Raw genomic sequence first — 27,054 nt, 5'->3', positions numbered from 1 at the left:
TGGTCCAGTACTCCGGTGAGAGTTCACCCGACGACGAGAACGTCTCGGAGGGCAGCACGCACGCTGCCGAAGGCACGGAGCTGGCGGCAGGCGACATGACCGACGCCTCGGGCGACGCAAAGGCCTCGTCAGAGAAGGAGGCGGAGGACGCCGAGTCCGGCTCAGGCGACAGCAAGCCGTCGCACGACGAAGTCGCCATGGCCGACGCTGGGGTCGTGGCCGAGAAGTCGCCGAGCGACGCGGGCTCCAAGCCCAAGGAGGTGCTGGCATCCAAGCATCTGACGCTGGCACAAGGTCGTGAGCGTGCCCAAGCGTCGAAAGCGGCTGCCGCTGCGAAGGCCGCCGAGGCCAATGCGAAGAAGCGTTCAGCTTCCAGGTCGCCTCGCGGCTCCAGCTCCAAGATGTTCATCGACTCGGAGTCTAAGGACAAGGAGGGTGCCGTCCACGAGCCCAAGGAGCTCTCCAACAACCTCGACGAGCAGCAGCAGCAATACCACGCTGCTAGCTCGGGTGCGTATGCCAGGCAGCCGACTGCCACGACTGCCATCGTGCCACGTACCCGCAGGGCTACTTCCCGCCCGAGCCTGGCACTGGTGCGCCAGCGCTGTTGGAGAAGCTCTCGGCTCCTCGTGGCCTTATCAGCGGGTACACCTCGAGGGGTTCCTATGAGCGTGCTCTTGTTGAGAAAGAGCCAGTCTTTCTTGGCGACGTTGAAGTCGCCCGGTGTGTGCTACTAGCACCACACAAGCTCACACTGAAGGAGTTCACCACGCTTCGCAAGAAGCCGGAGGACAAGGGTGGACTCCATCCTGTGTGGGATTTCCACTGGGTCAAGCCGAATGACAACATGACCTGGAGCGAGGTGGAAGACCTCTTCTGGCGCTACGTCCAGCGCAAAGGGTATTCCGACCAAGAGTTCAAAGAACTCCGTGAGGATCGCACTCTGTCCGCAATCCTGGACGTGCGCGAGCTCCGCATCGAGTTCGCTCAACTCGTGAGCAAGCGCAAGCTCCACTCGAAGATGGACGAGCTGAAGCAAGAGGCGAGAGCCAAAGCTCGTGAAGAGCGTGGGCGTGGTGCGACTACGTCTGCTACCGTGCCCCGGGTACCGGCCAAGAAGCCAAGGACTACTTACGAAGCTGCCGCTGCTTCTTGTCCCATATCGCAACAGCCTTCGGGCAGTCAGCCTGGAGCTGCTCAACGGGCTCCCACGAGTTATCCGACTCAGGGTAACCCCTCCACTTCACGAGCAGCTGGCGCTTGCCATGGATCCGCCGCTCCCGGACGACTCGTTCCACGTGGTAGTGGATCTGCCCATTACGATCAAGGAGGGCCGGCGGTGGCCTCGCACGGCCATGGCTACGAGCCTGAGGCGACGCAGCCGTATGCTGGGGCCCCGAGTCAGGTGGTGGCCCTGCAGCAAGAGGAGATTCGTTATCTCCGGGACCGTGTGTACGTCCTCGAGATCGCGCTTGGCGTCGGCCTTGGTGGCGAGGCTGCCGCTCGTACTGGTCAGCCTGGTGCCGTGGAGCGGCTCCGTGAGGATGTTGCCTCGCTTTATCAAGAAACTCGCAGTCTCCATGGCCGTGTGGATCGTCGAGCCGACCTGTCGTCTTACGACTCGCTGCGAAACCAGCTCGCTGGCCTTCGGGCCGAGCTTCATGGCCACTCGCCGTATCCGGAGCAGCAGCAGCCCCACTCGTATCAGGCCCAGTTTGGCCAGGGCTCGTACGGGGCCCCTGCGTATGCTGCTCCGATGTACGCCGCGCCGTCTTACGACCAGCGCGCGTATCAGGCGCCTTACCGCGACCCGACGCCGCGCTTCGAGGAGCTGCGCTCTTCTCCACCGGGCCACCCACCGATTCCGGCGGGGCAGCCAGAGCCAGAGGGTCATGGTACCTCTTAAGACGACCCACGTAAAACGTCGGGTGAGTCGTCATCGACTTGGGCAAGTCTATGGTGTACGCCGCGCCATGCCGGCTGAGGACCGTGAAGGGTCCAATGAAGCGGTGTTTCAGCTTGTTGCTCTCGACCGAGCTAACAGTGTTTAGCGGTTGGTTTCTAGTATCTAGGAGAACTAAATCCCCAACCTTAAACACGTTCATGTTTCCTCTTTCATTTCGGTCAGAGTACTCCTTCTGTTTTTCTTGGGCTTGCGCCATGGTGTCTCGCACCCTGCTGATTATGTTCAGCCTGTCTTCGGCAAACGAGGACAGTTGCTTCCGCAAGGTGGCTGGACTCACGCCCGAGACTTGGGAGGAAAAGGTTTTCCGAGCCTCTCCCCCACTTAGGACCGAAGCCCCGGTACTGCCTCGTAATGTGAGCGGCACCTGAGGGTGGCGCAACCCGTTCAGGTAAAAGGGCGTAAAGCCCGTCGATGCATGTACCGCATTGTTGAGTGCGAACTCAACCATGGGCAAGCGATCAGCCCAAGAGCGGGGCATCTCCGCGCAGATACTGCGGAGCGTGTCTTCGAGCACGCGATTGACGCGCTCCGTCTTGCCATCCATCTGCGGGTGGTCCGCCGTCGACATCGACATTCGCCGAGAAGGCGAAACAGCGTCTGCCAGAACGTAGCGGTGAACCGCGGGTCTCGATCAGAGACAATGGTCTCGGGCAGACCGTGGTGTCGGAAGACACAGTCCATGAACAGGCGAGCGACCTCGTCGCCAGTGACGGTGTCACGAACTGGAGCAAAGTGGACCATCTCGCTCAGACGGCACCCGAAGGCAACAACAGCAGTGTTGCCACGGTCATCGGCCGGAAGTCCGAAGACAAAGTCGAGACTCATCGACTTCCAGCAGTCCGCTGGGACCGGCAGGCTCTGCAATGGTGCCGAGGCGTGACCGGCAGGCTTCACGCGCTGGTACGTCTCGCACGTACGGACGTAGGTGGCGACCCACAGTCGTGGATTTTCAACAGCTATAAAGACAAGATTTCTGGCCAAGACTGTGGCAGACTTGGATTCAAGGCGCCAGCTTTCCTGCCTTGGCGAGGTAAAATCCAAGTCTGCCACAGTCTTGGCCAGAAATCTTGTCTTTATAGCTGTTGAAAATCCACGACACCAAGTTCCAATGACTACGCATCACGGCCAATCTGAAAGCTTCCACCACCTTCAGGTCGGACGTCTCGCACAACCACTTGACAGTCTCGAGATCACCAAATCTCGCAGCCTCGTCAAGTATCAACTGTGCACCCTGCGATCGAAAATCAATAGACGCGGGGCTGACCTAATGGAGATTTTCAACGTGGCTGCCGAGTGCGGCCGCTTACGCGTTGTCAAATGGCTCGTCAAAAAGAAAAATGTCCGGGATATTTGTACCGGATTCCATCGAGCTGCCAATAATGGGCACGTGAACGTGGTGGTGTATTTGCACGGGCAAAATAAGGATTCCTGCAATAAATCGAGTTTGGACGGCGCTGCTCATGTGACGCCACCAAAACATCTGCGAGACAGACGCGTACGTCTTCTCACGGCCGAGATGGCCACTGGATGGAGCGTCGTGCGCCTCCATCAGGATGTCGTACTTGAGATCCTCGTCGTTGGGCACGAAAATACGGGGAGGATCCTCAGGCTCGACCCTATAGTGGAGCAAACCGTCAGCCCACTCATAGCGATGCAGCCATGCACGTTGTCAGGGCGTGAGCCACTCGGCCTTGGCTTCCGAACCAGCGGCCAAGAACCGCACAAGAGGTCCGAGACTGGCATCGTCTCGGTACCCCAGCCTGATGCGATCACACAGATCCGTCGTGACCCGACTAATATGAGCAAGCTCGTAGTCGGGTCGGCGCGACAGCGCGTCGGCAAGCACGTTCAACTTGCCCGGCTTGTACTCGACACGGAAGTTGTATTCCGCGAAGAATGTCAGCCAACGCGCCATCCGCTGTGAGAGATGCGGCGTGTTGACGGCAGTCCGCAAGGACGCGTGGTCTGTATAAACGACAAAGGGCGTCGAGCCCAGGAGGTGCACTCGGAACTTGACAAGAGCGTACTTCATGGCAAGTAGCTCCTTGTCGTGGACTGGATAGTTCCGTTCGGCTGCCTTGAGCTGCCTGGACTGGAACGAGATGACCCGTTCGCGGCCTTCATCGTCGGCCTGCAATAGTGCACAGCCAATTGCGTAGTCAGACGCATCACAGACTACGCTGAAAGGCTTCGTCTCGTCCGGCAATGCCAGGACTGGCGCGCGCTGTAAGCTCGTTTTGATGTCGTTAAAAGCATCTTGATGTCGACGCTCCCAGCGCCAGTCGACATCCTTCTTCAGGAGATCCGACAAGGGCCGTGCCAGCTCGGCGTAGCCTGCACTATACTTGTGCAGGTAGTTGGCGAGGCCCAACCACTGTCGTAGGTCCTTCTGCGACCGAGGTGGCGGCCAAGCCGCGATGGTTTTCACCTTCTCCGGGTCCGCCCGGACCCCGGCGCTGCCGATGAAGCAGCCCAGGACATTGATCTCCTCAGCTGCGAACACACGCTTGTCGATGTTGGCGTACAGCTTGTTTGCCCGCATGACTTCGAACACACGTCGAAGGTGCTGGAGATGCACCTCCAGGGCCGTCTGGCCTGCCTCGGCATGGCTGTGGACGAAGATGTCGTCAAAGTACGTCTGTGTGAACGCACGCAAAGGTCGGAACAGTTGTGTGACCAACCGATTGAACGTTGCCGGGGCGTTAGAAAGCCCCTGAGGCATGACCGGCCACTCCCAGAGCATACCGCTCGGCGTGCTCACAACCGTGAGTGGGATGTCGCTCTCGCGCATCAGGATCTGGTAGTATCCGTCCACCAGGTCCAGCGCGCTATATAGCGTGCAGCCGGCCATGTTGTTGAGCAACACGTTTTTGCGCGGGATCGGTGTCTGCGCAGGCACTGTCGCGCTGTTCAGCTTGTTATAAGCATGAACCAGACGCCACTTTCCGTTCGGTTTGCGAACACAGAAGGTACGCGTCGAGTGCGGGGATTTCGACTCCCGCACCATGCCTGCCTTCGCCTTGGCGGCAAAGAAAGCATCAGTGACTTCACACTGCTCCCGGGGAAGAGGCCATTGCCTCGTGACACAGTACTTCGTGCCCGGCACGAGATCGATCTCGTGCCTGATTCCCCTGTCCGGAGGGAGATTGGACGGTGGATCCTTGGACACCACGTCCTCGAACCCCTTCGCCAAGGGGTACACCGGGCCCCGGGGGTTCTTAAGAATCTCAGAGCCCATGCGCGACGCGCGCTGTCTCTGGAACTCCTCCAGGACTGCCTGGTCCATGACCGAGGACGAGTTCAACTCGGCCGACGTGGACTCCGGTCGGAGGAGAACCAACTCTGCGATCTCCCCGGCCTTTAGCTCGGCCAAGAAGTCCTCCATGGCGAGCTCCTCAAGGTTCAGCAACTCTGAAACCTCGGGCAGAGCTGTAAGCTCGACAGCTCCTGTCTTGACCCGACGACCGGTCACGCCGTCGAAGATGTGATAACACTCTTCGGCGGCTGGAGCCTTGGCTGGAGGCTCGGAGTCGCTGGCGACTGGCGTCGTCGGCCACACGACTAGGCCCGGCTTACGACGTGACCCTCGGGTGTCTTCGTCTCGTGGCGCCGCCTTGACGGCACCACCGATCTTCTCGATCTCGCGCGGAACTACGTTACCCGCCTTGTCCTTGAGCGGAACTTGGTTACCTGCCTTGTTCTTGAGCGGAACTTGGTTACCCGCCTTGCTGGGTGGAACTAGGTTACCCACCTCGCCGTGTGGAACTTGGTTACCCACACCAGGAGCGCTTCCAGCGACTCCCGCATCAGTTATGGTCTGAGTGACCTCCTGTGGAACTATGTTACCCACATCGGAAGCGCCTGCAGTGCCTTCCTCATCAGTTACGGTCTGAGTGACCTCGCGTGGAACATGGTTACCTACGCCAACGCCAGCGGCGCCTTCTCCAGCAGCCCTTGCTGCCTGCGGTACTTCGTTACCCGCGTGTAGACCTACGTTACCCACCTGGTAGGTGCTGTCCGGCACCTCCACTCTCAGGCCTTGTCCGGCCCAGTCGGAGTCGTCGTCAGTCTCGACGGACCCCAAGAACTCATTAGACGCTGCTGCGCCCTGGCGGCCCTCGCGGGCGCCCCAGCTGCTACCAGAGGTGGGAACATGACTCACCAAAGCTCTGTCAGAGCGTGGGGGATGGCTGGACCCGATGGCCTTGCCGCGCCAGTCGATCCAAGGCTCGTGTTTCTCCAGCCACGGCATGCCAAGGATCAAGTCGTACTTGTCCATGTCTAGGACCAAGAACGGCTCCGTGCTGTCGAAGTCCTCGAACTTGACAGTGAGGTCCATGTGGACCCGAGGTACTTCTACCACCGTACCACCGTACCGTCGGCCAGTCTTACCGAGACCAGTCCGTTGTATTTGCTGCCTCGTAGCGCATCGGCGTACTTGACGCGATTGCGTGCGACAGTCTGGCGGCGCGCAAAGTTCTTGGACGCCCCAGAGTCGATCAAGATTCTCAAGGGATGATCGTATCCCGGTACACTCGCGTGCACCACAAGCCGTCCACCGCTGCCCTTCTCCGCTTCGAGAGTACAGAGACCCTCAGGGGCTAAGTCCCCATGGCGTGCGCCACCCGCACGCCCCTCATGAAGACTTAGTGTTTCACCAGTAGGGCGCCCCGCCCCTACTGATGTCCGGCGTGCCCCTGGTTCCTGGGGCGCGGCTTCTGCCAGCGACCCCTAGAGCCAAAGGGTTTCGAAGAGAACTTCTTCTTCAGTCCTCCCGCGGGACAAGCACGTTTCATGTGCACAAGCTTGCCACAGCCGTAGCAGCGAATGTCGCTCTGCTCGGCCATGCCCAGATCCATGGGAACCGGCCCGTTGATCGCTCTATTGCCGGAGTTATCATTAGGCGCACCGCCAGTGGCAGGGTTGCTCTGCCATACCGTGGCGGGGGTACGAGCCTGCTTGTGACTGTACTCCTCCTGGAGGGCGATCTGAATTGCCTCCTCCATAGTGTTTGCTTGCACACGGAACGGTTGCGTGTGGGCAGGACCGACACGCAGACCGTCCATGAACACGGTCACTTTGATGTGTTCAGGCAGGGGGTTCCCCACCAAAGAGGCTGTGAGCACTCGCATCTCCTGGATGTACTCATACAGCTCGCGCCTTCCTTGTTTGCAGGCGAGAAAGCGCGAACGCTGGCGGTACTCGTAGTTCGCCGGAAGAAACGCGGACCGCAGCTGCTCGCACAGCTGGGACCATGATGCGAAGCATCCAGGCGTCGTCGCTTCGCGCGAATACGCCCAACTCTTAGCGCGACCACTAAGGTTGGAGAGCGCAAAGGCGACACGGAGTCGCTCGTCCGAGACGAGAGCCGCGTCCATCGCGAGCTCAACCTCTCGATCCCAGAAGTGAAGGTTTTCTCCTTCCTTCCCTTCGAAAGGGTGAACCTTCAGCCGCAGGGGCTTCGGTTGCACCGGCTTCGGCGCGGCCGCAGTGGCCTGCAGCCCTTGAACGTGGGCGATGAGCCCTCGCTCGTAGGTGTCGAACGCGTTGATACGCTCAACCTGCTCAGCCGGCGTCGCCGCCGCTAAGCTACGCAGGGCATCTGTCCCAAAGATGCCTGCCATCTTACGAACGGACTCGTACTGCGAGTCGTTCAGATGGGGAAACTCCGTACGATCCATCTTGGCTCACTCGATGAGACCACAGAGGATTCAGGTAGTCCAATCTACCCGCGTAGGCGTAGGATTGACTACAAGTGCTACCAAGTGTGACGGGGCACACAGCACTTCTTAACAGAGGAAGCAGGAGTATACAAACTCCAAGTGAACAGCCGTTCACGTGTCCCTGGTCTGTAGGGGACGACTTGACTTGAAAAGCGGTAGATCTAAGACTGAATGTATTTATAGGTTGGTACAGATTTGGCCTGCGTACAAATCCTAAGTTCCCTATAGTTTGTGTCATACAAAATGTATCTGTTGGCTCTGAGGCCACTTGGGTCACTATCCAGGGGAGTGACCGATGTAGCCATCCCGGAATAGTGACAGGGTCACTATTCCATGTAACCCCGTTACATGCGTTTGCGAGATAATTTGAAAATGAGACGACGAGATTGATTAAAGTGCTCAGATTGACTGGAATTTACAAGATTGATTGATGGGGGCCAACCCAGATTTTTTGTTAAAGTTGAAGATTTGGCGAGCGATGGTTATTGACCCAACGTTGGACATCAATGGCTCCACTCAAGAACAGCGCCAGCGAGGAAAACGGTGCGATGAACAGCTGCGATGAAGACGAGAAGCTTGGGCCTTTGAAGGGTATATTGCCTTTTGGTGTAAAGGGGAAATCAACCGACGTCCCTGTTCCAGTCGGCAGGGGAATTCACCTTTTGTGGGGTAGCTGAAACTCTGCCAGTAGTACCAGGGCTGTTTGTGGGCAAATTCTGGTACCGCTGACGGAGTATTATGCTACGAAGCTGATCGAACAGTGCAAGAAATCCCACTATGGGCACAACTTCGATACCAAGATGGACGATAACGTTCTCAAGATCTGGCAGCTCCAGCCGTACCAGTTGCAGTTCAAGAACCCTTTGTGGCAGATAGGAATGGACAAACTGACACACACTATCGCTGAACAACTGGGCTACAAGTCCGTCTCGATGTACAAGATGTTGGTGTACGGGAAAGGACACCGAAAAGGAGGACGGTGGATAACAACGCTAGTGATTCAACTGCCAAGTACGCACGAAGGTGGTGATTTGAGAAGTGAAGCACCGACATGATTTCGGTAAGAAGGACGGTACGGCGGCGTATTTACCACACTATGCTGTGCACTACGCGGACGCGGAGCATGCGCTGGAGAAGGTGACGAAGCGCTTTCGTCTTGCAATGCGTCACCTCGAGAGAGATCGCGATAAGCTGATGAGCGAAAGGCTCGCCAATGCGATCCGCACGATGGGACCTGACGAGGAATCGTTCGCGCTGCTGTTGGCGCACGAGTACACGGAGAAGAGCGTTGGGAAACTAGGCTCGGGAGATCTAAAGGGCATCGATTGCGCGAGAGTCATGGCTCTGCAGGATGCAAACGCTGCTGTGCCTGCTGACAAGGAGCTGCTGTTTTACATCGCACAGGTAACTTTCGAGAACGAGTACTACGGGATGGCGGGTACAACAGCAAGAATACCACCACTTGGTTTTCCACGTCTGGGCAGCCGTTTGTAGTCAAGGAGTCGACGATGGAGATGAACTTCCCCAATCCGCGTTTCGAAACATATTACGAATTGTGGTGGCCGCACGGTAGCAGCCAAGAGGAACGAAGGCCCGAGTATGAATACTTACTCCCGACATGCGATAATTGCCTGGCCTGCTGCTCATGGCGTAAAGAATTCGTTAAAGTACATTGGCCCTGAAGCTGCGGTTAGAGCGTTGGAGAGCCAAAAGCCTGTTACCGCTGCTGCACTTGGTCAGTTCATGGAGACGATTCAGCTGGAACTCGAGAGAGAGGCGAGCAGATCCAAGCTTCTATCGACCGATTTTTGCCGTATTCTATGCGAATTGCTGGTGGATGTTTGTGACGCGCAACTCGTGAAGACATTCTTCAGCAAGTATTTTAACAAGATGGAAAGCGAGAATGCCGCTGTTCCTAGCCTAGTGAAGGTGCTGCAATCGTTCAACTGGAGCGAAGTTGGACAAGTGTGTCTGGAATCGCTCGGCCAACTTGGTACGAAGACTATGGAGATCTCGCTAGGGGTAGCTGATGGGATAAAAAGCGGTACTGCGGGTCAAAACGCACTGATGCAGCTTGGTCTGGAAAAGTTTATCAAACTGAGTGATACGGTATCCTACTCGCTGGAGTATCACAATATATTATGGAAGTGGGCCATGTATTCCGACGACGGCGGTGCGTTTCACACGTTGGTGGACAAGGTGAAAAATGCAGATTCAAGCACGTTGCGCCCAGCAACTCAAGCTTTCACACAGTGTTTGGCTGGTATTGACCGTTTAGGCGACAAGTTTGCCGCGCTGAAAGATATCGCCGACAAGAGGAGTGCGTGGCTGAAGAGCCAAATCCAACAACTTGAGAAGCCATTTTCGTGGGAAATGCCCGATAGAGAATTTCCTGAAAGACGCCCAGGTTCAGACATTTTTGAGAGGCACCGACATGTCGATGACTACCAACGGGGTGAGCACTTTCAGGAATCTACAAGACGCTCAAAACTACGCTGCTAAATGGATGCGCGCGAATCAAGAGGATGATTGGTACGTGATGGAAGCCGAAGAGGAGTATGGAACCGCATTCGTGGTGATTACCAAGGCGAAAGGGTGGCTTTCGTCTCGTGAAAAGTTGTTACAGCAGCATAAGGCGCAGCTGAATTTTTCTGGCAGTGTCGAGAAGAGCGGACTTTGATGTTGGTACGCGTGGGTCCAAATTCGTTGAGACGATCAAGATGGAGCACTCGTTCCAGCTCCACCGCGTCATGCAGCAGCAATTTCGTGAGATCCGGACATTGCAACAGCGCTACGCGGATTGCCGGATCACTGACCCCACCGCAATGCCTGGTATTCTGAACGAATTGTCGAAGCTGCGGCTCGAACACCGCTCGCAAGTGCAAACCCTCAAGAGCAAACAGGCACGTGGCATGATCGGCAACTAGGTAGCTTGGTTGAACGAATCCGACGGCGCGGGCTAAATCAACAAGCCTGCTGGGAGAGAACAAGGTAGCATGGGAAGGTTTTCTGTCCGCTATTTCATTCTTGATTTTTTTTCATGTTTGTTCTGGTAGTGCTACTTCACAGCTGTTCGATGTTCTACGCCATTGTTCGAACACGAGGGCAGAAGTTCAACTGATCAATGTCTCGCCATCGAACTACCACCGGCAGTTCTTGCGGCGTTTGCCTTTCTGAGATCGAGAAGGCCCACCTCCCCACTGCGTTCTCTTAGGTGACTTTGGAGCTAGCCTCTCCCAGGTCTCGCGGACCCAACTGCGGTCTTCATCGGGGTAGTATTTTTCCATCAGCTGGATCAGCTTTTCGTCGAGATCAAAGTGGTAACCCTCTCCTGGCGCGTGCTTGTGTGAGAATTTCGTCAGCGTCACAGTCTGTGCAGACTTTGCATCTATTGTCTGCACGACAGTCCATGCTAAACATCGAGGCACAATTATCGTCAGTGAATTTGGACATGAAGGCGCGTGCAGCCTTTTTATCAGGAAAGCAGGTGAAAGCCTTAGATCGTTCGGGTCCTCGGAGGAATTCCTCCACTTCTGGCTCACCGGGAACACAAGCTTGAGGTATGCTCCATACTCCTGGTTTGCCGCGGTTCGTGACTGCAGCCTTCAGATACTGAACCCTTGCAGCCACTAGGTCAGAGAAAGCCTCCTGCTCTCTTGATGAGAAGCCCACGTCAGCGGCGTACTTTTCAAGGCGCTGGATCATTGAGCCGTACGAATCTGGGCCCGCGCGCTTTAACAGGCTGACAAGGCGGCCAAACACTGTGCTGTCACTGCACTGGTTCGTACATTTCCCACATGCATAGCTCGACAGGAACGGAGCTTGAATTGCTTCCCACCCGAAACCTCGCACTAGGGTGAGAACGGCCGAGCTGATATTGACGCGCATGGCCGTGCAGAAAATGTTCGCCACTTCTCTAAAGAAAAGATCAACAAGAGCAGTATCCTGGATTTCCACCAGTGACTGACACACTGCGTCATTCCATTCTTTCGTGTGATAGTCTCCATTCGTGAGGAGAGACCGCAGCGCTGCCGAATCGCGCGGGGAATATTGCTGCAGATAGGCTGCCGCTGCCTTATCTCCACTGAATTTCCGGATAATCTCCATCGCTCTCTCACAAGGGAGAATCAGGATTCCCTGCCGGAAGTATTTTTCATGTTTGGTTGGCAAGGGTGGATCGTCGTATTCCTCGTAAATTCGACTCCTCATTCGGTCCGCGTATCTTTGGCTGTCTTCATCGGATGGCATCGTCACGTGGCTTACAGGCTCTGCCTTCAGCCACATGTCACGGAGTGGTTTATCGTCTGGCTTGAGGTACTCAAGGTGGAGGTCCGCGTAAGTGTAAGGGTCTCTGCTGAGAGTCTGGTCTTTCGAACCGAGAGTGTGCCATGCTATGGAGTCCTTGTGGTCCTTGTCCAAGCCATCGTCATATTCTGAACAACCAGTCCAAACGGATTCCATCTCGTGATCAAGTTTGACTGCGAAGAACTGCAACTGATTGTTCGGCGCCAAGACGGCGTTCAACTTTTCAATGGTCTGCAGTCTGGAAAGATCGACACCAGTCAGAGCTGCCGTCCCCGATTTTGCCAAGACATCGTTGTCGTAGTTGTTCTTCAGCAACAGCACAGGCGGATAAGTCTCGGCAGAATTGCTCTTCAATGGTGGGGCAAGTATATCGCGGATTTCCTGGTCACGGGCGTATAACGACAGATACGCCAACGATTTTTCCAAGTGGAAAGAAAATATCAGCGCAGCGTGAACGCCACTTTGAGCCCCCCTTGCACCAGAAGAAACAACAACGAAGTTCTGCCCGTCGGATCCCTTTGGAGTTAGTTCGCGTCTTGTTGTAGCGCCACCAGCCTCTTCCACTACAAGAACTCCTCCATAAGACGACGAAAACCCCACTATCAGCACCGCTTCCGGGGCCTTCTCACTACTCTCGTCTCCGCCAGTCTGTAATACGACGCCTTCCTGCCCATACAAAACCGGTTTGTGGCTCGGCTCGTCCAGTACTTCACCGTGATCCTCACAGAGTCGCCCCAGCCCCAGCTTATCCGTAACAACTTCAGTCAGCTTTTCCAGACTCTGCCACCACTGGGAATCGTCTAATTTCACGTGATTTCCGTCCAGTACCCAGACCTTCCCACGGGTTTGATGCTTGGATTCCTGCTCGCATTGGGCTATTAACTTGGTCGCCTGCTCTTCGTTCAGCGGCAACGTGACGGTAAGTTGCTCTGTGTCCCCGCAATTTGGAAAGGGGGTTTCAAATAAAACTAAAGTTTTAGATTTAGTCCGATTCAAAATTAGAGTTAAATATTTTGCACATGACTTCTAACGTTAGTCGCGTAAATCAGTGTAATGATGTTGAGGATGAATTCTGATCGCGGAAACATACTTCGTATTACCAAGGTTCAAAGAGCTAAACCTTCAAACTCCTATCGTATCACGCTTCACCACGGGTAGCATTTTGTTCCACCTCGTCCATTTCACTCAATTCGCGCCCTCTTATTGTCGCTGCAGTCGATTTCTCCTCCCGTACGTTCCAGCAGCTGAGCCAGCTCCACTTTATACTTCTCAAATGTTCGCTGACATTCATCAAACCACTTGCGCGTCTTCGTAATTGTCACCACTGCATCAGCGTATACGGCACTTGCCTTCATCTTGAATGAAGCGTGGGTTTGTGCTTCACGGGTCCATTTAGCGGCACAGTTACTGGCGTCTTGGAACCCTTTAAATCTGTGCACTCCCTTCGTTATCGTGAACGTCGTGGCGGGACCTCTTAGGAACTCTTCCACCTTTGCGTTATCCGGGAACTGCGCGTTCGGCATCTGCCAAGAAAATGACTTGTCGAGCTCAGCGATCTGGTTCTTGAGCCACTCGATACGCTTCGAGACGAGCATACCGAGCAAGCCGGTCTTATCTTCAGTTATTTCAACAGCACTAAGACATTCCAGAGACTTCTCAAAAAGTGCTGCGCTTAGGAGACTCGCGTCGAGTTGCTTGAATTTGTCTGCCACTCTGTCAACCGTGGGGTCAGAATCACTGCGAACCACCCACTTCAGTATGAATCCGACAACCTTCGATGAGCACAATTCCTCGGTTGTAAATTTCGCCGACTCCTTCATAGCAAGTTTGAGCAGAGCACTGTGCGCAGCCCCACTGTCGAGTCCGTCGAGAATTAGCAGCGCCATTTCCATAGCGGAGTATCCCGTGTCTTCCTCTATAGGTCCATACGTGCCTCGGCCCAAACAATCCAACAACGCCTCCCCGAAATCACCCCAGTCAAACGTACGGACAATCTGCGTGATGACTGGGATAAGAGACACATTGTCTTTGCGCTTGTCAAGCACCCAACAACACGCCATAGGCGTCCTGTTTTATGGCAATGGCTTGTTAATGTAGTAGTCCGCATTCGTGAAGAAATCTTTCACAATCACTGCATCACCGGCCTCCACGGCCACCTCGCAGAAGAGTTGACAAAACTTGACGGAGAGAACGTCAGGTGAGGAGTGCTTGCCCTCCACTTTGGTCCTTGCGCCAATATCCTTCATAAACTCGCGCAGTGCGGCAGCATCCACAGGTTTTCTAGCGTAAAATTCATCAATGGCAACATCGAAAGGCATAATCTTTAATGCCTGCTTGGCGTGGTTTGCGGAAGGCCACGCAACGATCGCGTATCTAGCGTACTTGGTGTTTTTGGTCGGTCCTTCATTGCCCATGTACCCGTCTTCCTTCTGCACGCCATGGGGTATCCACATTTGAGACAGAGTTTCTTGCCCAGGGTTCAGAAAGTTGAAAGTTGCCGACCTCCTAACTCCACCAAGACTCTCACCGCGTGTGGTGTACCAAGAAATTGATTCCTTGCGCTTATCAGGGTGAAATGAGACTCCTCGTATTCGATTTTGTGTTCCAAGCGTGCAATGAACATCTGAAGCTGTTTTCCCACCGACATGAGCGCATTCACTTCTTCCAGAGCGTGGACTCTCGCGCTGTCGACACCTTTCAATGCCCCCGTGCCCAGATTCACCATACTTTTCGCCGTATACTCGTGAACCAATAACAGAGCAAAGGGTTCTTCGTTGTCCTCCATGTTGCCAATGACTCTAGCCAAATCTTCACTAAGCGGCTCATCGTGAGCTTTCTCAAGGTGACGCATTGCTGGAGGCAAATAGATAGAGTATACCAAAGCGAGACGGTACCCTTTTGTCACCTTCTCCAACGCATGCTTTGCATCAGCATATAGTGAGGCATCTTGCACAGTTTATTCATACCGCTTTGCCACGCCATGTTCTCGAACTCCACTTGTGTAGGCTCGAGCTGCAAGCTCTGACGCACAGACTCATCCGTCTTGGTCTCGAAGTTGTGGCCGAAAGGAGACTTCTTGCACTTCGCGATCAGCTTTTGGGCGCGATCGGCAGTAATGGGGACCGGAATCGATCTTCGTCGGGTAGCCACTTTCCGCCTCTCTTGGCTAGGAACAACTTTATGTTATGAGCAGCGCACTTGATCACGATTGACTCTTCATTCGCTTTGATTTTCTGTTTTAGTTGACCCACCAACAGGCTTCCGTCAATTTCCACAGGGAACCCGTATCCGGCAACTCCAACCACCACACAAAACAGCGTCACCATGTTTAGCGCGAAAGAGTTTGCTTTGGCGAAAAGATAAAATGAAGGGAGGTAGAATCTCAAAACGACCGAGGCTTAGTCACTTTATTCACAATGGCTCCCAGTGATGGAAAGGTAAAGAGAGCCATTAACCAATCCTGATGTAGTATGCGTCAAAGTTACTTCTCAGGACTTTTTATTTTCCCATTAACATATAAAGATGCGGAAAGAAAACAAGTCCAACACGCGACAGCTTTTTTTTTAATGTAGGCTGTGGTGCTTGACGCACATTATATCACTGATCTTGATCTTGTGTGTGAAGCGAGACGTAAACTTGCCCAAGCTGCGCCAGCGTTGCATTTTAGTCATGGCGCACTTTGTTCGGTGGTCCGTTGAAGTGGCCCGTTAGCTGCGCTAGCTCTTCTCTGTATTGAGCCAACTTCGTTTGACTGACATCGATACGTATGAGACATCATTCACCATGGAAGCTGTGAAAGGCGGCGAGAAACCATTTGTAAAGATCTCCAAGACACGCAAGTGGTTCCCCGCGTTTGAAAGAACGCTTGTACAAAGTAGCAAATGACTGTGCGTCATGGAAATCAGTAAACTTCTTCTTGCCCACCGTAGTCATCGACTCTTCTGGTCCTCGTAGAAATGCCTCAATTTCTGGCTTCTCGGGTTCATCTGCAAATGGCATTTCCCAAGAGAAAGTCTTATCAACCTTGTCAAGCTTCTTGATTTCTCCTTTCAGCCACCCCATTCGCTTAGTTGCAATCGCTTCCAGCATGTTGAACTTACCCGTTTGATCACGATTGTCAACATACTTCGAGAATACTTGGTCGAACGGACTCAACTCACTTGGCTGTTGCTTCATAATCTTCTCGGCCATCGACTCGAAGACACCAGTATCGCCAGGGAGAATAATATGTTTCCAAAACAGCTCAACCGTTTGAATACTCCCCAAGTTCCAATCTGTGTCAACAGCCATTTCAAGGAGGTTCTTTCGAGCTCCTGCGTCTTCCACCGCATCAGCCACTTGTAGGAGCAGCTCCATCCCGGACTACCCGGGTGTTACGTAGCACAAGTCGGTTCCGTTACCTAGCACGTCAAGTAGTTCTTCGCCAACGTCACTCCAGGCAAACCAATTGGCAACTTTGATCATCACTGGAACTATAGATTCGTTTCCATCCAAATCTCCGAAGTACAGGCAACATTCTTTGAAGAACCGTTTAGCCAAGTCCACGTCAAGAGCATCCAACAGAAGCTCACAAAACGATCTGGAAAATCGTACGGAAGTGCTACCGTCTGCGTCAAGAAACTTCGAAGTGTTGCAGCATCAACTGGTCTGCGAGAAAGCAGCTCCTCGACAGCGATCTCTGCGGACACGAGATTCAGGAGAGTTTCCAAGTGACGACTGGCTGGCCATGCAATGATTGCGAATCAAGAGTATTTGGTACTCTTGATCGGCCCCTCGTTACCCGTATACACGTCTTCACTGTTGCCATAGGCCTTCCAGAGTTGGTTTGAGAAAATTAAGCTTTTCATTCAGCGGCTTCCAGTGTCCGAGGTCATCTCCGCTTGCAGTGTACCAGTGCAAAGATTCCTCATAGTTGTAAAGTCGCCAACCGCCCGCACCAAGCGTGTTGTCTACCTTGACAACAAGCTTTGCAATGAAAAACCGAAGTTTCTTGTCATCAGCCACAACTTGGTTGGCTTCTTCAAGCTCCCGGAATCTCGCACGATCAATTCCCTTAAGGGCTCCACTACCCAAATCCGCAATGCTCTTCTTTGTATATTCGTGTGATAGCAACAGCGCAAACGATCCGTCTTCTTCAGCAATAGCGTTGATCAAATCAGATAGATCATTACTTGTCTGGCTCGGATCCCGCTTCAGATGCCGCATTGACACCGGCAAGGAAATGGAGTAGAACAATGCGAGTCGATACCCCTTCGACACGTTCTCCAACGCGTGCTCCGCATCCGCATAGTGCACTGCGTAGTGACAGAAGTACGGGGCGGAGCCATTGCTCTTCCCCAAATCATGGCGATGCTCGATCTCTCCGTTTCGATACGCGACCAGGTCACCTCCTTCGTGCGCGCTGGGCGGCTGGACCACAAGCATGGCGATCATGCCGTTCTCCTTCTCCGTGTCTTGACGCTTGACGAAATGCCTGCCTTCTCCATACACCAACAGCTTATGGAGCACACACTGGAGCGGCACTCCCTTGTACCCTAGTCGACTGGCAATGATCTCAGTCAAATCGTCAATCCCAGTCCGCCAAAGTGGGTTCTTGATCTCGACTTGATCTGGTGCGAGTTGCCAGCTTTTGCGAACGCTCTCGTCCATCTTCGTGTTCATCCCGTGACCAAACGGAGACTTCTCACATTTTGTGATCAACTTCTGGGCTTGTGATTCGTCCAGCGGCAGTGGAATACTGCCAATTTCGTTGACAAAAATGCCGGGTACAGGTGGGAGAGTCTCAGCTCGACCACCGAAAGAGTACTCGCCTGCGTTCTCGAGAGTTTTACTCATCTTGACACAGGCAGCTCCTATGGGAACTGGAACGTCGTCCGGCTTGCCTTTTGCACCAAACGGCCATTTACCATCCTTGAAATCCTGCTTGAAAGCCATCGGGGCAGCGTTTGCTTTCGTCGAATTTTTACTGACGTGATTGATGGTTCATAACCAGCGTTGAACTTCGGGAGAACAAATAAGCAAAGAGCAACATTATCCTATTTCCTAGCATGTAAACAAATTTGGTTGGGGTAAGTATAAGTATTCTTTATCCTTGTTACATGCATTGATCCTTGTCACAGCTCAGTTTTAACGATATTCAAAACACTATTCTTATGATTTCCAAACAGCAACTCAATCAGAGGGGGAATTTTTTCGCTCGATTATTTCGTGCCCACGGTAGGGCTGCTCACGATAGAGCGTTTGGTTCATGCCCACATGGTGAGGCGGGTATTGAATTAGAGCGAACCGCCGTGGCTGTGTCTGGCGATGCAGTGCTGCAGATGCCCGAGTCAGTTTACCACCAGTGGGCCAAGGATTCCGAGAAGCAGCCGTCGAACCGAAAGTAAGCTCGGCCTACTGTCTCAGACTCGTGGCCTCGTCCTCGGGTCCTAACTATAATTTACTATCTATCTACTGGTTAGTTTCCTTACTGGAAATAAGGTTATCCATATAGGACTAACCAGCCTATCCCCTAGCCTGGTCTAAGAAACGTAAGGATAGGAATCCAAATGTGTTCCTCACAGTCTCGTTACCCGCCCATTTTACCTTTTAGCAACGTAAGCCCACGCGATATCAAAGTCACGCGGAAAAATGGATCGAACCACAGCGCGGGCTCGGACTTCATCGTGGAGGCGCCTCGAGGAGAAATGGTACTGCAAAACCACGTCTCCACTTCGAGTGGTGTTGGTGTGCTTCTGCACCCCATTACCAGCTTTGATTGTTGCTATATTCCTCGAGTCTTTGCCACTAAGGCCGCCATCGGAAGGATGGGCCGCCAATTGGGTCTTCTGGCTGCGGCTACTCTTGATAGAGATAGTCCTCGGTGTTGGTGGAAACTGGCAAACACCCACATTCGTTCCCGGTGTCAATTTCACTTTCGCCAAACGGGTCATTGTGGCGCTGCTGGTAGGTGCTGCGTATGTGGGGACGTGCATTCTCGCAGCGAGTTGTATTGGCTTTCCGGTCCCCTTCATGATGCAATTCGGAGCCGTCCCCGTTGGAATTTACACACCATTAATGATACGAATTGTGCTGGGACCCGCATTGTTTGCAAATGGCTCACCGTTTAAGGTAATGGGCGACCGATTCAACCGATTTTTCTTCGCTCACATGACGTTGATCGGTGTGTACCCAATCTACAAAGTGCTCTACAGCTTTGTGCCGTCGTCGTATCGGAGCGTCGTGGTCATCGTCTTACCATTTTGGAAGTTCGCAGCAAAGAAGTTTGTGGTACGCTCTTCGTATTCCTGAGTTCGTCGCCTTCTCGGTCGACTTCTTTGGCACACTTTTCGTCTCTGTGTGCATGTACACGTCCGGTTCGCTCTATCTATCGGGTCTGTTCATCGTGGCTGACGTGGGGCAGTCGCTCCTGGAATTTCGAGAAATTCACGCGAATGCCCAGCTCCTGATGGGCTCACTGCAAGACCGACGCGCCTCTGAAATCCGTCTCCGCACCAAAAGCAGCCGCCGAATTAGCATGTTGGACACTTACAGTGAGCTTCTCACGACGATGACTGCAGTCGTCCAGGACCCGACGAATTATGAAGCCAACTCGCTACAACGTGCACGAGTGGTCGTGCCTGCCTCACCCGATAACGCAAGCGCAAGCAAACCTACTCCGCTTGCTAGAAGAGTCGGGTGTTTACGGACAGACAGACTCATCGACATCCTCAACAATGATTAGGCTACAGCAACCGCATCACCGGTATCTCCAACCAGCCAGCCAACGCATTGCGATTGCCCCTGCGCCTGACCCAGCTCTAGAAGGCGCCGAACCTTCAGCTATTCCCAAAGATATACAGGGAAGTAGGCGTCCAGAGCGATCAAAGATGCTAACACTGCAAGGTCTGCAACTGTTGTTTCATTGCGAGTACTGGGCGTTGGTGAAGTACGTGGACTGCGTCGTTCCGCTCGTGTTTGCAGTTTACAAGTTCACGCTCGTGCACCTGCCAAATGCTCAATATTACCCGGAGAGCGATACGCAATGGGGAGGCTCTGCTTTCTCAAACCTTGTGGTGTTTGGGCTACTGGAAGTCGTCATATTCGTCGTCTTTAACGTCTTCTCGCAGACCAGGTTTTCCTTCTCTGCGCTGTACCAGCTCGCGTTTGTACTCGAGAGGCAGCTTTGTCCTGTGCAGGTGCATCTCTTCGTTGCCCTTCTGCTCCTGCTGCAGTACGAGCTCTACCACTTCGGTGAGTGTTGGGCAGTGCGTCAACTACGTAGTATATTCTAACCGGATATTCGGATGGCTTATACTGTAGGTGCTGATTTTACTCTCGAATTCGAGTGGCTCAAGGACACTCAGCAGTAGAATGCAGGTAAAAGATAGGGCTGCAATTGATTCATGTACAGTATGATTTAATAGCTTCCCTTAACAAACTATGGGGAGCATGAGTATCAATCCATTGCTGCGCGACAAGCAAGCGGCGGAGGCGCAACGACGCATTAGATCGGGATTCGTGGCACTCTTGATGAACCCGCATCCGTCAAAGTATCTATCCTAAAAAAGCAGCCATTGACGGAAAACCTGCAATTTACCTGAACAGAGCACTCGCGTGAAAATTGCGGGCACACGCGGAAACAACATCGCGAAACTAAAGCAAACGCTTGATGTGTCAAATAACTCGTGAAAATGCATCAGTGGACTAGTACGGAAAAGCCGATCTCCAATACCTGCAGATGTGTCGACTGTCCACGGTGTTTACTCGTGTCGTGCTCGTTTTCTGGCACCACCGCTTGCAGCACCTTCGGCAGCTCCAAACCTTGCCGAAAGCAGGGCCAGCTCCGTCTTGTGCTTCAACAGTTCCTTTTGGTGCTCAGACAGCCACGCTCGAGTCTTCGTAATGACCACATACGCACTTCCGCCTCGGCCTTCAGCTTCCAAGGTGAACGAAGCGTTCACCTGCTTCTCACGCATCCACGTTTCGGCGTAGTTGCGGGCATGGCCAACTCCGTTGAAGTGACGAACTCCGTTGGTATCCATTGAGCTCTCAGGGCCTCGTAAAAATGCTTGAATTCTCGCGTTGTCGGGGAAGGAAGCGTCCGGCATCTCCCAAGAGAACGGTTTACCCAACGCTTGGAGCTGGATATTCAACCATTCGATTCTCTTGTTAGCAATCGCAGAAAGCGCCACAAATCTGTCGTCCGAAGCAGGGAGAGTACCGAGATGCTGCGAGAACGACTCGATAACGGGCTGGAGGAGGCTCGGCGGCGTTTGCTTGAACTTGGATGCGACCGTGTCGAGCATCGTCTGGTCACCGCATTGAATGACCCACTTCCAGAGGAGAGGAAGCGCCTTAGACGAGCATAAGTCCTCTTTACGAAGGCGCGACACCTTCTCCACCGCTATCTTCAGTAACGCTTGCTGAGCAGCTCCAGCACCCAGACCATCAACAATCTCCAGCGCTATCGCCATGCGTGAATCATCGGTCTCTTCAGCTTCCTCTTCGTCATCCGAATCACCAATGAATTCAACATCGTCGTCCGTCTTGCTCAACGAGTCAAGTAGCACCTGGCCGATATCGTTCCAGTCGAAATTACGGGCAAGCACAGTGAAGGGGGCAGCAAGTTCATCATTCTTCTTGAAGTCGTCCACCGACTTCACAAAGGTTTTGAGGAACAGGTTCACCAACGATGCATCCCCGACCTCGACCAATAAGCTGCACAGCGTACGGCAAAACGCAGTCGATACGGTCTTGGTTTCAGACCACGAGTACGATTTTTATTTCTGCGCCAGCTTCGCCTTCACATCATCCATGAACTCGAGAACTGTCGCGGCGTCAACAGGCCGCTGGCATTCCAGAGCCTCCGCCGCAGCATTCACATTGATGAACTTGAACGCGTTTTCCACGCCGTGAACTGCGGGCCAAGCCACAATCGCGTACCGGGAATACGTCGTGTCCTTCGTCGCGCCTTCGTTTCCGAGATACCCCTCAAACGTACTGTTTCCATGAAGGGCCCACTGCTCCGAAAGCGTTTCCTGACTGGGATTCAGCAAATTCAGCTTGAGCTTCGTAGTTTTGGTGGTGTGGCCAAGCTTCTGCCCAGTCACGATATGCCAAGTGACCTTCTCGTTGCGGCTGCCTTCCACCCACGACCCGCCATCGTCCCAGTAGCTGATGTCGTGCTTGAGCTGGGCAAGGAAGAACTGCAGCTTCTTACCAGGAGCGGCAACGCAGTTCGCTTCCTCCAGCGTCTGGAACCTTGAACGATCGACACTTTTCAGTGCTCCGGACCCCAACTCTTCAATACTCTTGCCGGTGTATTCCTGGGCCAGCAGCAGCGCAAAGGACTTCTCATCATCTCCCATAGTATTGATAGCAGCACCCACCTTGTCGCTCAAACCCTCATCATGATCGCGCATCAAGTGACGCATCGTCGGCGGCAAGCAAATGGAGTAAATCAACACCAGTCTGTACCCCTTCGTCACCTCTTTCAGCGCGTGCTCCGCGTCAGTGTAGTGCACTGCATAGTGCGGCAAGTACGGCGCCGTACCGTCCTTCTTGCCGAAATCGTGACGGTGCTTCATCTCTCCACCTCGATATACCAGCAGGTCTCCTCCTTCATGCAGACTCGGCAGCTGCACCACCATCGTGGCGATCATGCCGTCTTCCTTCTCAGTGTCCTGGTGCTTCACAAAGTGTCCTCCTTCCCCGTACGCCAGCAACTTGTATAGTTTGCACTGCAGCGGTACGTCTTTGTAGCCAAGTCTACTGGCCACCGTCTCGCTCAACTTGTCCATTCCACAGTGCCACAGCGGGTTCTTGACGTCCACCTGGTCGGGCGCAAGCTGCCAGCTCTTGCGGACGCTTTCGTCCATCATAGTATCCAGCTTCCTCCCGAATGGAGACTTGTCGCAGATTGCAATAAGTTTGTCTGCCTGTTCAGGACACAGCGGGACGGAAACGTCCCCCAGGCCTTCCACATAGAGGCCAGGAACTGCCGGCAGAGTGTCCGCCACCCCTCCAAAGGAATACCCCCCCGCGTTATCGTCGGCCTTTGCTAGCAGACTACTGATCTTCTTGCAGCCGTCCCCCAGGGGGCTGATACGCGCGTGGGGCGGTGCTGACCTTGAAAGGGCAACGTGCTCTTTTCGCCAACGCATGTGATTGGCTATTTGAAACATGGCTACATGATCAGTGCAGCTATAATGATGATGTTAGTCAATCGGATCCAGTAGGCTTTTTAGTCAAACTGATTCTTCCCTCGGACGAAGTACACAGCGCCATGTTGCCGTTGCCCTGGCACGATAAACATGATTTCCATCTCTATTACTGACGTTGGAATCGAACGAAATACACCAGAGGGGCGGCCAAGTGTCCAGAAGTCTTTCCTGGGTCCTGAGTCCGATGGGTACTATGATTTTGACGGTTGTGGGATCTTATAAAGGATCCGCTGCCATTCGAGTCGCCTGTTCAAGAGGGACGAACGAAATCCTGGACCACCGAACTCCGGTGGTCTTGCTCACAAGTCAATCTTCCCCCAAGCGCCCAAGTCCCCATCTCCAGTCCACGTCCCTCTCCCAACTAAATGAACATCCGTCTCGCTGTCTTCGTCGCCGCTTTGGCCAGTCTATCGGAATCCGCTGCTGCTGGGAGCTGCCCGTTCGGCTACGACAAGGTCGCGTCTGTGAAGCAGCAGGACCGCCAGATCTCCAGCGAGCTGTACGACGCCTCGAGCTGCGACGTCATCGACTACGACCTGGTCAAGAAGGACCTGGCGATCTTGATGCAGATGTCCCAAGGCTTCTGGCCGGCCGACTTCGGCCACTACGGCGGCCTCTTCATCCGTCTCGCGTGGCACTGCAATGGCTCCTACCGTCGCGCTGACGGCCGCGGAGGCTGTGACGGCGGCCGCATCCGCTTCAACCCGGAGCACAGCTGGGCCGACAACACCAACCTGGACAAGGCTCTGCGGCTGCTCAAGCCCATCAAGAGGAAGTATGGTGCCGCTCTGTCGTGGGGCGACCTCATCGTGCTGTCTGGTAATGTGGCCATTGAGAGCATGGGTGGACCCGTGCTCGGCTTCTGCGGTGGCCGCCGTGACGATGTCGACGGAACCAGTAGCCTGCAATTGGGCCCAACGCCTGAACAGCAGGAGGTGGCCCCGTGTGAAGAAGACGGAAACTGCAAGGCCCCGCTGGGACCTACCACCTTGGGGCTGATCTACGTGAATCCCGAGGGTCCGATGGGCGTACCGGACCCTGTTGGATCGGTTGCTGACGTTCGCCGTACGTTCACCCGCATGGGCATGGACGACCGCGAAACGGTGGCTCTGATCGGCGGTGGCCACGCATTCGGCAAGACACACGGAGCCTGTACGACCGGTGCTGGTCCTTCACCACTCGAAGACCCCGAGAACCCGTGGCCCGGAACTTGTGGCGACGGCCCGTTGAAGGGAATGGGCAACAACACGTTCACGAGCGGCTTTGAAGGTTCCTGGACGGCTACGCCCACGCAGTGGAGCAACGGATACTTCACCGGTCTCACCACTTACGAGTGGGAGAAGTATGACGGCCCGGGTGGCCACGTGCAGTGGCGACCCGTGCCCGACACTACGCCGCCTGTGCGTATGTTGACAGCCGACATCGCTCTGCTGCACGACGAGAGCTACCACAACATCTCGCTTGAGTTCGCGGCCGACCAGGCCGCTCTGGACGAGGCCTTCTCGCACGCCTGGTACAAGTTGACTACGAATGACATGGGCCCGGTCACGCGTTGCCGCGGCAACGACATTCCTCCTGCCCAGCCATTCCAGAACCCGTTCCCGCCGACAGACACGCTGCCGGACTTCGAAGCTGTGCGCGCGGACATCAGTGCGTTGCTCAAGACGTCGGTCGATGGCCTGACGAGCGATTCAACCGACGATGGCACGCCCTACAACGGGGCGCTGTTCGTGCACGCGGCCTGGCAGTGCGCGTCGACTTTCCGCGTCACGGACTACTCGGGCGGCTGCAATGGGGCCACGATCCGCCTTTCGCCCGAGAAAGACTGGGCTGTGAACAAGGGCGTGGACGCAATCATCGCTGCGCTGGAGCCCGTGAAGGACAACTACCCGACGCTATCGACTGCTGATCTCATCGTGCTGGCGGGCCAAGTGGCGCTTGAGGACGCTGGTAGTGAGAAGGTTGACTTCCTCGGTGGCCGCACGGACGCTGAGAGCGGCGATGGCTCTGAGATGTATGCCCCGCGTGACTACTACACCTCGGCGCTGATTGCTGTGCGCGACAGTATCAAGATTATGGGCGTGTCGGAGGAGGAGGCTGTGGCTCTAGCTGGCCGTCCCCGCAGCGCCGAGCAGCAGAAAACTTTGGGCTACAGTGGCTCGTACTGCGCTGAGGCGGCCCCTCTGTCCAATGAGTACTTCAAGCTGCTGCTGAACGAGCAGTGGACCGCGGTGACTGACGACGAGTACCAAGCCGAAGGCAAAGACATTTACATGCTGGCCACGGACCTAGCGCTGTTGGATGCGCCGGAGCTGAAGACGTACGTTGATAAGTTTGCTGGGGATGAGGCTGCCTTCAAGCAGGTCTTCGCCTCGGCCTGGGCTAAGCTCATGACGGCCGACCACTTCGATGCCAGCGGCTACTAAGGACAATCATTGCCCGTTAGTGAGGCGAAGGAGGCTTTGAATATATGTGTCTTCAATAATATGAACTTTCGTCGTTTTACTTCTTTTCATCAGAGTTCAAACCACAAATTGCGAGTCCGGCACGGTATCTGCACTGTGAAATTTGCACACTTGTATTAATGAAAGCACGTAGGAAAATTAACGTAGAGGTCGATAACGTCGTGCAATTGAACCAAGGGAACAGCTCTAGGGACACCGTTTCGCAAAAGAGCGGCGTAAAATTCCGTATCAATGTACATGTAATATGTCTTGTGAAGTACACGCGATACATTAAGGGCATGCGCGCACCCACTAGCATGTTTCCACGATCACCAAGGCCTGCTGTGAACGTGCACTATGCTTTGACGTCTCGAGTTTTGCTTTACAATTAGATAATGGTATGAGAGCTCACTTTTACCGTTCGACGGGTGCGGAATACACGTACGTGGCAACACGGAAAAATCTTGGGTACTACACTACGTGTTTTTGGATACCCCTTTTCAGGTAAAACGGTGCTTGTACAAGCAACACAAACGACGTTTACAGACAACTTGTAATTCGCCATTCACCGTCTGCTGCTCCCAGTGGCAGTGCTCTTGTCGACACAAGCAGTTGGGCAAGATCTTCATCGAGCTCCTCCTCCACGGTTCTTTGTCTTCCCTCTTATGCACATTCCAGTGACTTGGATGCGACGCTAGCTCCAACTTTATCAAGGCTTCTATAGGTCAGTTAATTAAGCTCAAATAGAAGGCCACTTAAACACTGCGCTAGCTCCAACTTCGCCAGGGGTAAGAAAACGTGAATAGCCGTAACGTTCTCTGAGGCAAATTATTAGTTCTGACTTTCCGTTTTCACATTACACTGTAGTGCAATATGAAATAAAGCGTGTAGCAGGTTTGTTTCACAGAAAGATATTGACGCCTTCTAATACAGAGCTCCTTTCTTTCTACAATTGTACGAATAATATCTATTTTCTCCTCGGCTTCTCAAAAATGACCCGCTGACCATTTGTTTTAAAAACGCACTAAACCTGGTGCCCCACATGCAATTCAGATAGTTGCGCACACCCCACACCTTACCCACTCGGGGCCAGCGGGTTCTGAGTACCTCTGGTATCATCTACTTAATATATTTGAGTGCCAAGCGTTGTCGAACGGGACTGGGAGGTGTTGCACCTTGAGGCAAGTATAACACGGTAGATTGGGAGCTGGAACTCCCACCAAGTACAACGTCTATCGCTTGTTCCTTGGGATGCTAATTAGAACTGATACTAATCTACTGCCTGCCCTTACCTACCTGCCATTGCTGGCAGCCCAGGAAAGCCAGGCAGCCAATCCCAAGCCCGATCATGGGTATCCAGTAGTGGCGCTTAGTTAAGCTTTGCTATTAATAGGATACAGGTTGTGGGTTTG

The 27,054-nt window shown here is 54.0% G+C and overlaps 6 protein-coding genes across 6 annotated transcripts; 3 read left to right on the top strand and 3 right to left on the bottom strand.

Moving 5' to 3' along the window:
• Positions 1-8,489: 8,489 nt before the first annotated feature.
• PHYSODRAFT_326946 (hypothetical protein) lies at positions 8,490-10,616 on the top strand (the record flags this gene model as incomplete). Its single annotated transcript, XM_009522993.1, has 6 exons — positions 8,490-8,700; positions 8,729-9,093; positions 9,430-9,682; positions 9,968-10,009; positions 10,074-10,284; positions 10,358-10,616. The coding sequence occupies 6 exons, from the start codon at positions 8,490-8,492 to the stop codon at positions 10,614-10,616; spliced, it is 1,341 nt and encodes a 446-aa protein (XP_009521288.1).
• Positions 10,617-10,829: 213 nt separating this feature from the next.
• PHYSODRAFT_297424 (hypothetical protein) lies at positions 10,830-13,155 on the bottom strand (the record flags this gene model as incomplete). The annotated part of the gene is made up of 3 exons (XM_009522992.1): positions 10,830-11,077; positions 11,118-13,017; positions 13,144-13,155. 3 exons carry the CDS (start codon positions 13,153-13,155, stop codon positions 10,830-10,832), a joined length of 2,160 nt encoding a protein of 719 aa, XP_009521287.1.
• A 20-nt stretch (positions 13,156-13,175) lies between these two features.
• On the bottom strand, positions 13,176-17,928 carry PHYSODRAFT_485331 (hypothetical protein; the record flags this gene model as incomplete). The annotated part of the gene is given in 4 exon segments (XM_009522991.1): positions 13,176-14,020; positions 14,050-14,113; positions 14,127-14,578; positions 16,923-17,928. 4 exon segments carry the CDS (start codon positions 17,926-17,928, stop codon positions 13,176-13,178), a joined length of 2,367 nt encoding a protein of 788 aa, XP_009521286.1.
• Positions 17,929-19,107: 1,179 nt separating this feature from the next.
• PHYSODRAFT_326944 (hypothetical protein) lies at positions 19,108-20,345 on the top strand (the record flags this gene model as incomplete). Its single annotated transcript, XM_009522990.1, has 4 exons — positions 19,108-19,218; positions 19,286-19,606; positions 19,905-20,226; positions 20,296-20,345. The coding sequence occupies 4 exons, from the start codon at positions 19,108-19,110 to the stop codon at positions 20,343-20,345; spliced, it is 804 nt and encodes a 267-aa protein (XP_009521285.1).
• A 390-nt stretch (positions 20,346-20,735) lies between these two features.
• On the bottom strand, positions 20,736-22,856 carry PHYSODRAFT_486330 (hypothetical protein; the record flags this gene model as incomplete). The annotated part of the gene is made up of 4 exons (XM_009522989.1): positions 20,736-21,728; positions 21,783-22,043; positions 22,125-22,562; positions 22,620-22,856. 4 exons carry the CDS (start codon positions 22,854-22,856, stop codon positions 20,736-20,738), a joined length of 1,929 nt encoding a protein of 642 aa, XP_009521284.1.
• A 707-nt stretch (positions 22,857-23,563) lies between these two features.
• On the top strand, positions 23,564-25,687 carry PHYSODRAFT_555549 (heme peroxidase; the record flags this gene model as incomplete). The annotated part of the gene is made up of 1 exon (XM_009522988.1): positions 23,564-25,687. One exon carries the CDS (start codon positions 23,564-23,566, stop codon positions 25,622-25,624), a length of 2,061 nt encoding a protein of 686 aa, XP_009521283.1. The 3' UTR covers positions 25,625-25,687.
• Positions 25,688-27,054: the final 1,367 nt, after the last annotated feature.

Source organism: Phytophthora sojae (genome assembly GCF_000149755.1).
Source record: "Phytophthora sojae unplaced genomic scaffold PHYSOscaffold_2, whole genome shotgun sequence".
NCBI classification, from domain to species: Eukaryota; Oomycota; class Peronosporomycetes; order Peronosporales; family Peronosporaceae; genus Phytophthora; species Phytophthora sojae.
This window is presented reverse-complemented; position numbering and strand designations above follow the sequence as displayed.